Source organism: Pan paniscus, chromosome 8 (assembly GCF_029289425.2).
Source record: "Pan paniscus chromosome 8, NHGRI_mPanPan1-v2.0_pri, whole genome shotgun sequence".
Taxonomy (NCBI): domain Eukaryota; kingdom Metazoa; phylum Chordata; class Mammalia; order Primates; family Hominidae; genus Pan; species Pan paniscus.
Genome location: NC_073257.2, coordinates 72,946,095 through 72,958,849, shown reverse-complemented (window position 1 = coordinate 72,958,849; position 12,755 = coordinate 72,946,095). Strand labels below are relative to the sequence as shown.

Here is a 12,755-nt window from a genome sequence, read left to right as displayed (position 1 = left end):
TGTCTACTATCAGCTCTTCAAGGATGCTCAGAGAGTAAATCCAATTCCTTTACAACAGATAAGAAAACCAAATCTTTGAAAAATATTACTTAGCAGAAAGTTGGAGGTATAGCCTGGACTAGAATCAGGTAGACACGCTCTAAGATTCATGCTGTCTCTCCCCTCTGCTTAGGAAGCTCAGCATGTCCTGGGTATTTGATAAATATTCCTAAAGCTCAGCATGTACTGGGTATTTAATAAATATTCCTAAAGCTCATCATGTACTGGGTATTTGATAAATATCCCTAAGTTTCAGTCCTCTCAAAACATCTAGTAAAATGCCTAAAAGAATTCAAATACATATCATTTAACAAATGAATGAGCAATTAAGTGAATGAAGATATAGTTACAAGCATCTCCAAATATTCTGGTTGCTCTTTTTAATTTTTTTATATTAATGGTGTTTCATATTAATAGCCATAATTTATTTAACTATAGTTCAGGATTTTTTTTTTTTTTTTTTGCCTTCTGAGATTAAAGTCTTGATGAAATCATAAACCGTAGAATGTCAGTACTGGAAGACACCCTAACAATCATATAATTCAATCCTTTTTTGTATTCAGTGGATAAGGAAACTGAGATTGAAAAAGGTGAAGTTATTTATCCAGGGCCTTAGAGTAGTTCTTCTAAATATTTATCCTGGCCTTTTATCATACTGTTTAGCATTACAAGGCAGGTGCTTATCATTTCCTTTTAATAGCCTCAGAATTTAGAGTCTGAATCTGCCTTGAAATCAATCACTTCAACTGTCCCCCACCCCTTTATTTTTCACTTAAGACATTGAAGTATTTATTAAATATCCTGTGTGTTCAGTGCCAAGGGGAAAGCAGAGACATGGTCCCTACCCTTGAAGAACTTATAATCATATATGTTCATAGAAACACATGGCCTTATTTATGACAGGGCATAATTATGGGGAAATTTTGTCAATTTCCCCTGAATTCTGTATGAAATAAAAGTTATTTCTCTTTTAGACCACAACTTTTTCATTTTTAAATGAGAAATTTGAAGAATGACACTCTAAAAGCTAAATCATTTCAGCAAGACTGCCTGTCTGGAGAATCATACTCTAGCCACATCAAGATGGGGCTGTCACTTTTACAGGTATTATTCATTAAATGGAGCATATCTTCATCTTTGTTCATTGAACTGGCCAAACATAGTTTGTGTGTTTTGTTTTTGTCTGCTATGTCTGTGGGACTATAATTTAAGGGATGTGAATGGAACAACACAAACCAAATGCTTCCCCCCAAAAATGCTATGATGTGTGTCATGGGAAATGGCCTTAGCCAGTCCTGAGGCAGTAAAATGTGATGAAGAGCATGAGAGTTTGGTTAATAAACATTAATTTAGCAGATATTTATAAATAATTCTTAAGTCCTTACTATATGCCAAGCGCTACTGGATACTCAGAGTCAATATAGTGGTGAATAAGAGAGAAAGAGATCCCTGCTTCTATAGAGCTTATATTCTAGTGAAGTAGACAGGTCAAGAACAATAGCAAATCTACATAGTAATGAACACTATGTAGAGAAAGAAAACTGTTTGATGATAAAGCATAGATTGGAGGATCAGGAAAGGCTTTTCTGGGGTTGGGGGCAGGGGGCAGGGAGTGACTTGGATGCTGTGATTCAAATGACAAGAAGAAAGCAAATGACGAGGACTTGGGGGAAGAGCAGGGAAGATGATCTGGGCAGAAGGAACATCATGTGCAGCGGCCATAAAGGACGAGGCATGGCTCAGAAACAGAACTTAGGCTGGTGTGGCTGGGGCCTGCAGGAGAAGAACAACAGGGCAAAGATGAGGTCAGAGAGGCAGGCAGGGGCTAGACAATGTCAGACTCTGTAGGCAGGGTGAGGAGTTTGGTTTCAACTTCAAAGGCAAGAGAAGCCATTGTAGGGTTTTCAGTAGGGAAGCCACATGATGTAATTTACATTTTAAGAAATCATTCTGGATGCTGCTAGAAGAGTCAATTGTAGGTAGGAGGAAGGGAAACAAGGAGGCAAATTAGGAGACAATGGAAGTACTGCATGTGAGATACAGTGGCACTGAAAGGAGATGGGCATATGGACAGACAAGGCTACTTGACTCACTGGCTAGGTGAAGCTGATCAAATCAGCCTTCTAAGCATGAATTTCCTTACCTATAAAAAGGGTATAATAATGTCCTCTTGGAAATTTGTTCTGGGGACTAAGTGTGATAATCCCCAGCACATACTAAGTACATGGTGATATTTTAGAAAATGAAAGGATGGTGTGCTAGCAATCTGGATCAGTAGTCAGCAAACTATGGCCCATTCAGTCCACCACCTGTTTGTGTGGGTCAATTTTATTGGAATACAGCCGTGTTTGTTTGTTAGTTATGGCCACTTTCACATTACAATAGCAAAGTTGAATAGTTGCAACAGAAACTCTAATGACCTGCAAAGCCTAAAATATTTACAATCTGGCCCTCAAAATAAAAAGTTTACTGATCCCTGATCTAGATTGTAATGAACAGTAGAGGGTAGAAGGAATGTAAGAGAGATGAGATGTATCTGTACAAGAAGGAGGCAGATAATTCAGAGAAACATTAGTGGTGTGTCATGCACTATATTTTGTACGTGCTCTGCCAAAGAGAAGACCCCAGCTGTAAAGACATGATTAATAAAAGGAAGCATCTGAAATAAACTTCAAATGCCATCATCACACAAATCAACCAATAGTATGTAATATTTATATAATGCCCCATATTTCCATTATGTTCATCAATAATTTTACTAAAATAATACATTCCAGATGCATAATTTCAGGGTAAGAGAAGGCAAGTAATGGAAAACAGATAGCAATAAATTGGAAGAACCATAAATAAAATAGAGTGTTCATCCATGCAGTCAATAAATATTAATTTAGCACAAAATTTATACTAGGTCCAGTGCTAGGTGCTGGGATATACAATGGTAGACATGACAGCCACAGTCCTTGCTTACATGGAACTTTGAGTTCAATGTTTCCTTTTGGGGAAGAACTGCCCCCAGCTCCATATGAGTATCTTTGTGTAAATGAAGAAATACACTCTCCTCCCTCCTCAAAATACTTTATCTCCATCTGTAAGAAACATTCCAAAAAAGATTAATTTTTCTAGTACCTTAATTGCCATCTGCCAACAATTTTAATATAAATGTTCAACTCTACTGTAATTATGATGTGAATGGCTCTGGGGTATGACAACCTTTTGGAGTATAGAAACATGTTTAACTATATACAGAAGCATGAAAAGTATGTGCTTTGAACAGAAAGTGATGATAATATGGAAAGAAGGGACTGCCTCGGCTAAAGATTGTGAAGACTGTTTCTCTAGTTTCAATTTTTACTAAGTTGGTGATCCCTAATTATGGTTTTATTAGTAACCTGCAGTTATCTGGAATAATTTCATATGGCTTTCCAAAACTTTCAATGTGAAATTTAAGCAAGCTATATACTGTACTTGAAAGAGTGGGCTAGGGGAAGAGTGTGGCAAAATAAAATGATCAGTTACAGGATGTCCAAGTAACCAAAAATGTTGGGGTCTCTCTGAGAGTGTAGCCAGAGTTGCTGCACATAGTTTTGGGGAGTTGTGTTGGTATGTTTCTATTTTTATTAAATTTATTTACTTACTGGTTTAAATAGAAAAATCCAGATTTGAAGTTCAAGACTCATATCATGTAAGTAGTATATGATTAGAATTCCTAGGTGAAGAAGTTCCATACAAGGCCATTAGAAACAGTTTTACAAAATACAAAGGCTAAAGCAGGCAATTCCGTAGGCACTAGAATCAAAGCATGCATGGAGTAGATCAAGTACCTTCCAGATTATTTTTTCCCTTTGTTCAGAAATAAGATGAAAACATGTATGAATTGAGAGAGCCTGATTCTGGTTTAGAATCAGAATGGGGGAGAGTAAAGGGTGAAACGAGAAAGGACTAACAGGAGTTATGTGGGAAGAAATAAAAATAAAATTTTGTTTTTTGAGACAGGGTCTGGCTGTTGCCGAGGCAGGAGTGCAGTGGCACAATCACAGTTCACTGCAGCCTCCACCTCCGGGGCTCAAGCTATCCTCCTGCCTCAGCCTTGGAAATAGCTGGGACCACAGGCATGCACCATCATGCCCGACTAATTTTTAATTCTTTTTTTTTTCTTTGTAGAGATGGTGTTTTGCCCAGGCTGGTCTCAAACTCTTAGGCTCAAATGATCCACCTGCCTCAGCCTCCCAAAATGCTGGGATTACAGCTGTGAGATAGAGCACCTGGCCAGATGAAAATATTTTAATTGAAAGTCTGGCCCTCTTTATTCCCCCAAATTCTGTTCTGAAGGTGTCACTTTTTTTATTCCTCTTCCCCTGCATCCTAGATGCCATGCCAATGAACAAAATAAAGTTTCTCTTTCCTTTTCTTTCCCAAACACGCGCAACTAGAACCAACACAGTTCAATTCACTGGGAATTCAGGCAAAGGTAACAAAGTTTGCTTTTTCTTATTTATAAGTGGCTAAAAGTTACCAGTTTATTTTCTGTCACTAATTAGTTTTGCTTTATGTTAACTTTTTATGTGTATTTTTAAAGATTGATATTACCATTATACATATTGCCATCACTTTAAATGTTTTTGAAATCCCAGACCAAAGTGAATAAAAAGAAGTGATGAAAAGTTCCAATCAAAATGTGGAGATAAAGTAGAATGAATCACACTGATTATTTTGTCTTCTGTAACTCTACTATGAAGTTTCTTATCCTATTTCATAAGCTACTTTGGGACTGGATTTTTAAAATCAACAATTAGTTATCTCAAATATGTTGAGTCAGACAATGTTTGTCATTTTACAGAATATATCAGATAATCTCTATTTCCTTTCAAATGTTTTAGAAAAACTTAAAGGATTAAGAAATGGAAATAGACACTAAAATAAGTTACTTAACCATATTCTACATGGGATTGCAAAACTAACTTGATAAATAAACATTATACTCTCATTCCACTTGATTTTGATAAAAAGATTGCTAAGCCATGATATTTATTGTGTATTTAAAAATATGAGTTTCTACCCAGTTGAGACCATACTGGAGGGGAAAGGCCAAAAGCCACAGGAGAGAAAACATTTTGATTCAACTTTGCGCTTGGTGAACTGTTTTCCTTCATTAAAGTCACAAATTAAGGGACATATTTCTACATACCATCATACTCCCCATGGCTTGTGGTAAACAAATATATATCTCTTTGAGAAATGTTTTCTATTACTACTTTTGTGAAAGAAACACACATTCATTAAACATCATCTCTTGAACTTTACACAAAATTTCTCACAGGCTAAAACTTTCTGTATTGACACTTGTTTCCTTGTTTCTTGGAGATTTCACAGATACTACGTAAAAAACCAGCTTTTCTCTCTTGCTAATGGTCAGGTAAAAAAATTCTGCTGTTTAAACATAAGTGTTAGTGTCTAATTATAGTAGAAACTACTCTGGAAGGAATAGTGTCTCTGTATAGCTATGGGGAAATGTCATAAATTCAGAAGCTGAGTGAGGGAGAGAGAGAAAAGTTCAATCCCGTTTCTACTGATGGTTCTTGATAACAGTAGGTGGCTTAAGGACAGGGGATTAAATAATATTGAATCACATAATACGTGATTACTTTTTTGCTTCTCTTTCCCTCCTGATAATTTCAAGGAGAAAGTTTGCATCCAGTTCTGGTTTTCATGCCCCTTTAGTGCTTGCTAAGTTTTCTTTCTAACAGAGAGGGGTTGAGACAGAATACAGAATAAAACAAGAAATGTATAATAATGTTTTCATCCTGTGTGTTTAGTGTAAGTGGAAGTGATTTTTCCTAAGGTACTAAAAGAAAGTTTCTTTTAAAGATAAATGTGTTTAGAGTTTCCAGATAGAGGAACACGCAGAGGTTTCTGGAGAGTGGTCCCTCAGGGAAGGCATGGAAGCTCTACACTCCTTCCCCCATACCTTGCCCTATGCATCTCTACATTTGTATTCTTTGTAATATCCTTTATAACAAACTAGTAAATGTGAGGTACTATGTCATTCCTTATGATACCAAGTAAAGTGAGAGTCCTGTTGTCCATGGTCAGCCAGCCTGGGACTGTTGGGGAGGCTCTGACCATTTATCCACTACAGGAAACACGACTAGAGTTTGATCAAATTTGTCCAAACTGGGGGGAGTCTAACTGAAACACCAGAGGCTTATGCATTGCACCATTTGAGGGACCTAACCATATGACCACAGTGTCATCATGAGGAACAGACCAGAATCTCCAGCTTCAAACAGTGGATGCCTAGGAAGGAAGATCTATGACTACAGACAGAAATCTGGTGGCTCTAATTGGCCAGTCATGGTCTGTGTGACCCTGACTCAGTGGCTATATTTCCTTGTACCTCAGCTTCCCTTTAATAAAATGGGATAAGGGTTAAAATATGTGCTTAGATAAAAAGTAAATTAGTGTAAATAAAAACATTAAGTAACAAAGGTGGTGCAAGAATGTGACAAACTACAGGGTCTGGTGGCTCACGCCTGTAATTCCTAACCCTTTGGGAGGCCTAGGCCAAAGGATTGCTTGAGCCCAGGAATTTGAGACCAGCTTGGGCAACATAGTGAGACCCTGTCTTTATGAAAAATCAAAAAATTAGCTGAGTGGGGTGTCTCATTGCTGGTGGTCTTAGCTACTCAGGAAGTTGAGTGAGCTATGATTGTACCACTGCACTCCAGCCTGGGTGACAAAAAAAAAAAAGACAAATGCTATGAAGTGACTGAGTTTGGAACCCAATGTTACAGTTCTCTAGAGATTAACTCACCTTCCACCAGACTTCATCTTAAACAAACAAACAACAAAAAACTTCCTTTCTTTTCTTTCTCTCTCCCTTCTTCCTTTCTAACCTCTATCATTTAACAGAATGGATTCCTAGCGTGTATAATGTGCCTGATGTTGTGTTAGGCATTGCAAACTCAGAAATGCAAAGATTAGTAAATATATCATCATCTTTCTTCTTAACCTGCTCAATCTCACTGGAGAGACAGAAGTGTAAACAATTATTCTACAGTTAGAAATGTGACGTGCATGCAAGGTATAGTAGCCTAAAGGAGGAACAATCAATTGGGAAGCAAGGGGAGGTGTCAGGTTTCAACCTTAGGAATCAGTTCTACGAAATACAGTCCAAGTTCATAACTACACCCTTTATTCAGCAAACTTTGAGTGAGCCAGACACTGCATTAGGTCATGGTGATTTGGACATGAAAAAGATAGTCAAAGCATCAAGAAGCACATGATTAAAATGGCACACAGGCAATGAAAGCAATGGTTATATAGGTCTATAACCCTTATCTGAAACCCCTGAAGGCAAATATGTTTGCGATTCAGAATTTTTAGAATAGTGATATGGTATACACACTACATATCACATAATACCAGTAAAAGGGCCTGGGGAAGTACTTCATAGTTAAGACATAGAACTAGTCACACTAAATGGGATAAAAACTATAAATAACCTCATATCAATTCTGTTTAGGTTTCCAGTTTTTGTAATTGTTTAGATTTCTGAATTGCAGAAAATGTTTGGGAACATATTCTTCAAAATTGTTAGAGGTATGCTGCAGGGTGTTTTGGCAGAACAAAGGGCAACAAACTACATTGTAATAGAAAAAGAGTCAGGCCTCCTCAAAGATGTATTTTCTGAGAGGAGTCTTGATGGATGAATAGGAGTTAACCAGGCAGAGAAGATGGGTGAAACAGAGAACTGGAGGATGGGGAAAAGGGCTTTCTAGGCAGAAGAAATGGCTTGTAGAAAGACAATGGCCTTGGTGTTTGTGGGGAACTGCAAGTATTTCAGAATGGCTGTGTGTGTGTGTTGCCTGAGGTAGAGGGAGAAGGGAATGGAGATGGAAATGGTGATGGAGAGCAACTGAGATCCAGTGGAAGAAGAGGACAAGGACCCATGCTGAGTTAACCCTTATTGTGAAAGATAGAATGAGCTACTAAGTAATTATTTAACATTTTATAAACATATGAACAGATTTGAAATTTTAGACAAATCATAAGATTGGACAGAGCTGATACACTACACAAAATTAGGAGGATATTGAAGTTGTCCAGGTAAGAGATGATGAGAAAATGCAAGTTGGCATGGTTTGACACATAGTAATTGCTCAATAAGTCATAGCCGTTAGAGAATCAAAGGCAGGGATGTAGTGGAGATGTATAAGAAGGGACATATAAGAAGGGAAGAGTCTCCTCCCCTGACTTCAAGGTCTTGCTTGCTTGGTGGTGCTAGGCTAGGGAGCATTGGTAGTACATGATTCTGCTGTCCTTGGGGGTAGGAAAGGAGAAATGATGTTTTCCCTTTTGGATGAGAAGAAATTGGGTTTGGGATTCAGGGAAATTGTCTTAGTTGGATTTGGGAGTCATTATGTGATAGCTAAGCCTTAATGTGAATGAGATCACAAAGAGATAGTGCATGATGTGAGAAATAAGGCAGACGGAGGTCAAAATCCTAGAAGATGTTTAAGGAGGAGATAACAGTCAGCCATACCAAATGATCTTGAAAAAATAACCTAGATATGGTCTAGAAAAGTCTTTCATGGCTGTGGCAAAGAGGAGATCAACCATAACTTGAAAAGAGAAGTTTCAGTAGCTGAGGAAGGGCAGAGGCCTGATGACTATAAATAAAGTAGTGTGCAAGTGAGAAAAAAGAGACCGCAGTGTCAACTACTATCCCTTCAAGATACTTGGCCGTGAAAAGAGAAACAGAGAGGAGGACAAACTTAGAGACAAACTTAGGCTGCATGGAAAGATTTTTGGTTTAATCTTTAAAGGTAGGAGAGATGTTGCCAGACTGTCAGTTACTTCTTCCAGTTAGCTTTTCAGTTGTGTTGCAGTATGCCTCTGGAGGAGGGGAAGTGTCTTTGATGCTCTGGAACACAAGTATTTCTCAGAAACAGCCAGATCAACAGACTTGCCTGGAATAGCTCTGCAGGGAAGCACCCCTTTCTGAGCTTCTCTCCCAGGTGCTGCTCCTTGTGCTAACTTCCTGTAGAGTTTTCTTCTCCCTCTATTGTCTACCTGGCTGGCTGCTTGCCTCTTGTTTAAGATGGCTCTGTGGCTGTATCGGTGCCAGGGAGTTGGCTTGTAAAATACCTGTGTCTGTGCAGGCTTTACCAAGGTGATGCGTCTCCTAAGCCACTAGCACCTGGCCCTTGTAGTCTCTATTGTCTGCTTCACACATTCAATTTGGGCAACCAATTCCTATGAGTGCCTGAGGGAATAGAGAACTAGGCTAGGCACAGTGAGAGATAAAAGAAAACAGGACTTTTGCCCCAACAGACCTTAAAATCCAAGGCATAGGATAGCCTTGGAAATAATGATGACAGTGGTTCTTAACTTTCTGGGGACACACAAATCCTTTTGAAAAGTTGATGAAGATGACGTGCTTTCTCCCTATGAAATAGCACACAGAATTTAACATAAAATTTTAAGGGGTTTATGGACTTGCTAAATTCTGAAGTGGTTTATAAAGCTCATGTTAAGAATGCCTAAAGAGTTATTGTTACTCTATTAGTGTGTGACCTTAGCTAAATAATGTTTCTGAGACTCAGTTTCCAGATTGTGCTGCCTGTCTTGCAAGGGTTTTGTGAAGACTAAATGAGACCACATGAATAAAGTGCTTAGCACAGGGTCCAACGCAGAGCTAATGCCCAATAAATGTTATTTCAGTTTAATGTGTGTTACGGAGAAAATGAGCAAGGTGTTAGATGGGAGACATAGCTAACTCACTGCAGTGTTCTCTGGTAATAAAGTCATTCCAGTATTTAGTTGTTACTTGTTGGCAAAAGTATGTTTCCCATACTTTAGTCATTCCCTGCCTACCTTTTGAAATTTTGCTTATCCCAGTCCCACCTGGACAATTACCCTTTTAAAATATTTTTTAAACATATATACTTGCTAGGAAAGAACTTCTGGATCCCTACCTTAAATAGAAAACCCACTTTCACTTGCCTTAAATAGAAAATAACAGTAACAATAAACAATGGAACTAAACAATGAAAATGAAACAATGTTATAAATTCCAGTTAGATACCAGTGCTTACCTAGGGCTTTGAGCCTGGAGCCTGCTCTGTGATAAAAGGGAGTTTACTGTTTGAGAGAGAATACTTTCTCCTTGTATACGGAAGAACTGAAAGAGAATGCAAAAAGGAATCCATTTCTTACTATGTGATTCACAGTCATTTAATGCCCTGGCCCTGCTCGGTGCACCGACTAGACCTATCTTCCGTGACTCCAAGTGAGATGTCCTCCCTTTAGGAGACATTACGTGAGGGCAATTGCTCCCCTCGCCCCACACCAACTAGAATAGTAAATTCTGTGGGGGCAGTGGCCTGATATCCACCTATCCCGCCGGCCTTGTCCAGGACAGGAGTGCAGCAAAATCCTTATCATATGAGCTCCTAGAAACAAGGACGCTCAGAGGTCCCCTGCTCCCCATTCTGTTGCTGGATCAGGCTTAGTGCCTCTCTCCCACCCCGGACAGCTCCAGAGTTTAATATTTTAATTGGGCACGTAGCTGAAGCAATCTGAGTGCTGCCAGGACCTCGGAGGGGTGGAAGGGAGGCTCGGGGCATTGCTCGGAAGCTATCTGCCTGGGAAACATTGCTTTTACATAGATCGTATGCTACAGATTAATAATAATAAAAATGCAAAAACAAAATTGCCTAAAGATGATTTTATTCCCTTAAGCCATGTTATTTTATTATTATTATTATTATGGGGATGGCTAATGAAACTATTCAGCAGCCCGGAGGAAAGAGGACTCGCCCTCCCTCTCTTCCTGGAGCTGCCTCTGCTGCTCCTAGTCACCCTAAGGCCATCTTCCTCTTACCCTGGCCCCTGGACCCTGGCCGACTGGATGTGATCACGGGGAGCTGGGTGCAGCGCAGCCTCGGCCTCCGGCCCAGCGGCGCCTTTACCTGAGCCGGGCCCGCCCCCCGCGCACCGGCCCGCGCGGGCACCTGGCGGTCGCAGCGGACACAGCAGGAGGAGGAGGGGCCGCGCTGGGCGGGCGTCGCGGGGCCGCGCTTGGTGTTCCTGAGCCGCGGCCGAACTTTTTCCCAAGAAGTCCCACGTTTGGAGGCCCGAGGAGCGGGACGGGGAGGAGAGACTGGAGTTCCTGGAAGGAGCAGCAGCAGCCCCACAACATGGCCTCCTCCGCCTCCTCCTCTCCCGCGGGCACCGAGGACTCCGCTCCTGCCCAGGTGAGCGCCGCGCCGCCCCCCTACCTGCGGCTGCCTTCACCCAGGGGCATGCGAGGACCCGGGCAGGCGGGAGGCCCGGGCTGGGGGGCCCCAGGAGTCCTGGAGACTCCCTGGAGTCCTGCCCTCCTGGGGGTGCCAGGCGGCGCCGCGAGGCTCCGGGAGGGCGAGTGGAGGGGATCCGGTTCCTGCGGATCGTGGGAGTCCAGTTGCGCCTGGAAGTTGCGGCCCGGGACAGAGGCGAGAGCTCGAACTCGGTCCCAGTGCTGGAGCATCCCCAGGAGAGAGGGGGGCCCGAGGACTTGGGGCTTCTGCTTGGAAACATTCGTCTGGAAAAAGAAAAGCGGGCCCCGGGCTCAGGACGCCCTCACCTCGGTCTCTCGTCTTGGGGCTTCTCTGCTCTTGGCTCCCCCCTGCAACTCCGTGCCAGGCTGAACCTTTCCTAAGGACACGATTGAAGCAGGCTGCAGAGGCTGCACGTTTGGCGGGGAGGAAATCACCTGGTTCGGAAATCACCTGGCTCTGAAAGTTACCTTCAGACTCTGAAAGTTACCTTCAGACTCTGAAAGTTACCTTCAGAGTTAGGCGTTTTTTTGTTGTTGTTTGTTTGTTTGTTTTGTTTTCTTTTTTGAAAGTGAGTCGATTTAACTCCATGAAAGTATAGAGCACACTTTATAGATTGAGACAGAAACGTGCAGAGCAGGGTGGCTATCGTGGCAGTGCCAGGGGGTGGCTTTGGTGGATTTACCTTCTCTTCGATCTCCGAGAGCCTTGTAAAGGCATGCAAACAAAAAACAAGAAGTAGAAATCGGTTGCCTGACGAGCAAAACCGCTGCATCAAGATAGTCTCCTTCTTCCCACCCCACACCCCTCAGCAGATTGCCACCTTTACGCCCGGAGGCGTTTAATAGCAATTTTGGTGCTGCCACGGTGTGTATAATGTGGCATAATTGGTTTAAAACACTCGCTTATGTTTGCATTTGCATAGAATGGCTAGGGAAAGGTTCCTGAGAAACAGTAGTCGTCCCGGGAAGGGGGATTGGGGAGACAAATGAGAGGGTGAGGAGGGAGACTTACCCTTATCTTTCACATACTTTTTAGGACTTTTGTTTTTTTTTTTTTAATCGTGGGCTTGCATTAACTATTTTCGCAGAAGAATAAATACTACGTGTTTTAAAAATGAGGCACATTTGAATCGTCTTGAAAACAACAGTTCACCTGGTTTTAAGTTATGTAGAATTGCCCTTGAAACACAAATCTTGCCCATGTCATGTTTTTCCTTTAGTTGTCTTCTCTAAAAATCCTCAGGGAATCAATGAGAAGTCTTCAAAAGAAGACTCTGAAGTTTCAACCAAGTCAATTGGTGGTTTTGATTGCTACCTAGATTCTGATTTTGATTTTGCTTGCTTGAGAGTGTGGGTTGTCTAATTTTGGAAGAGGTCACTTTCTCTTATTCGTAAA

At 41.1% G+C, this 12,755-nt stretch overlaps 1 protein-coding gene and 1 long non-coding RNA gene across 3 annotated transcripts in view; one reads left to right on the top strand and one right to left on the bottom strand.

Moving 5' to 3' along the window:
- Positions 1 to 2,770: 2,770 nt before the first annotated feature.
- LOC130540538 (uncharacterized) lies at positions 2,771 to 11,010 on the bottom strand. Its single transcript, XR_008954529.1, has 3 exons — positions 10,925 to 11,010; positions 10,137 to 10,222; positions 2,771 to 3,125 (listed from the first exon to the last, which is right to left on the bottom strand). It is a non-coding gene; the product is annotated as an uncharacterized LOC130540538 (long non-coding RNA).
- Positions 11,011 to 11,033: 23 nt separating this feature from the next.
- ANK3 (ankyrin 3) overlaps positions 11,034 to 12,755 on the top strand; it is a 709,526-nt gene continuing 707,804 nt past the window's right edge. The window contains exon 1 of one of the 2 annotated variants that reach the window (XM_057298899.1): positions 11,034 to 11,297. In XM_057298899.1, the coding sequence (XP_057154882.1) occupies positions 11,241 to 11,297 (57 nt within the window). In that variant the 5' untranslated portion in view covers positions 11,034 to 11,240. The remainder of the gene's footprint in view (positions 11,298 to 12,755) is intronic. The other variant, XM_055092833.3, reaches the window with a different exon arrangement.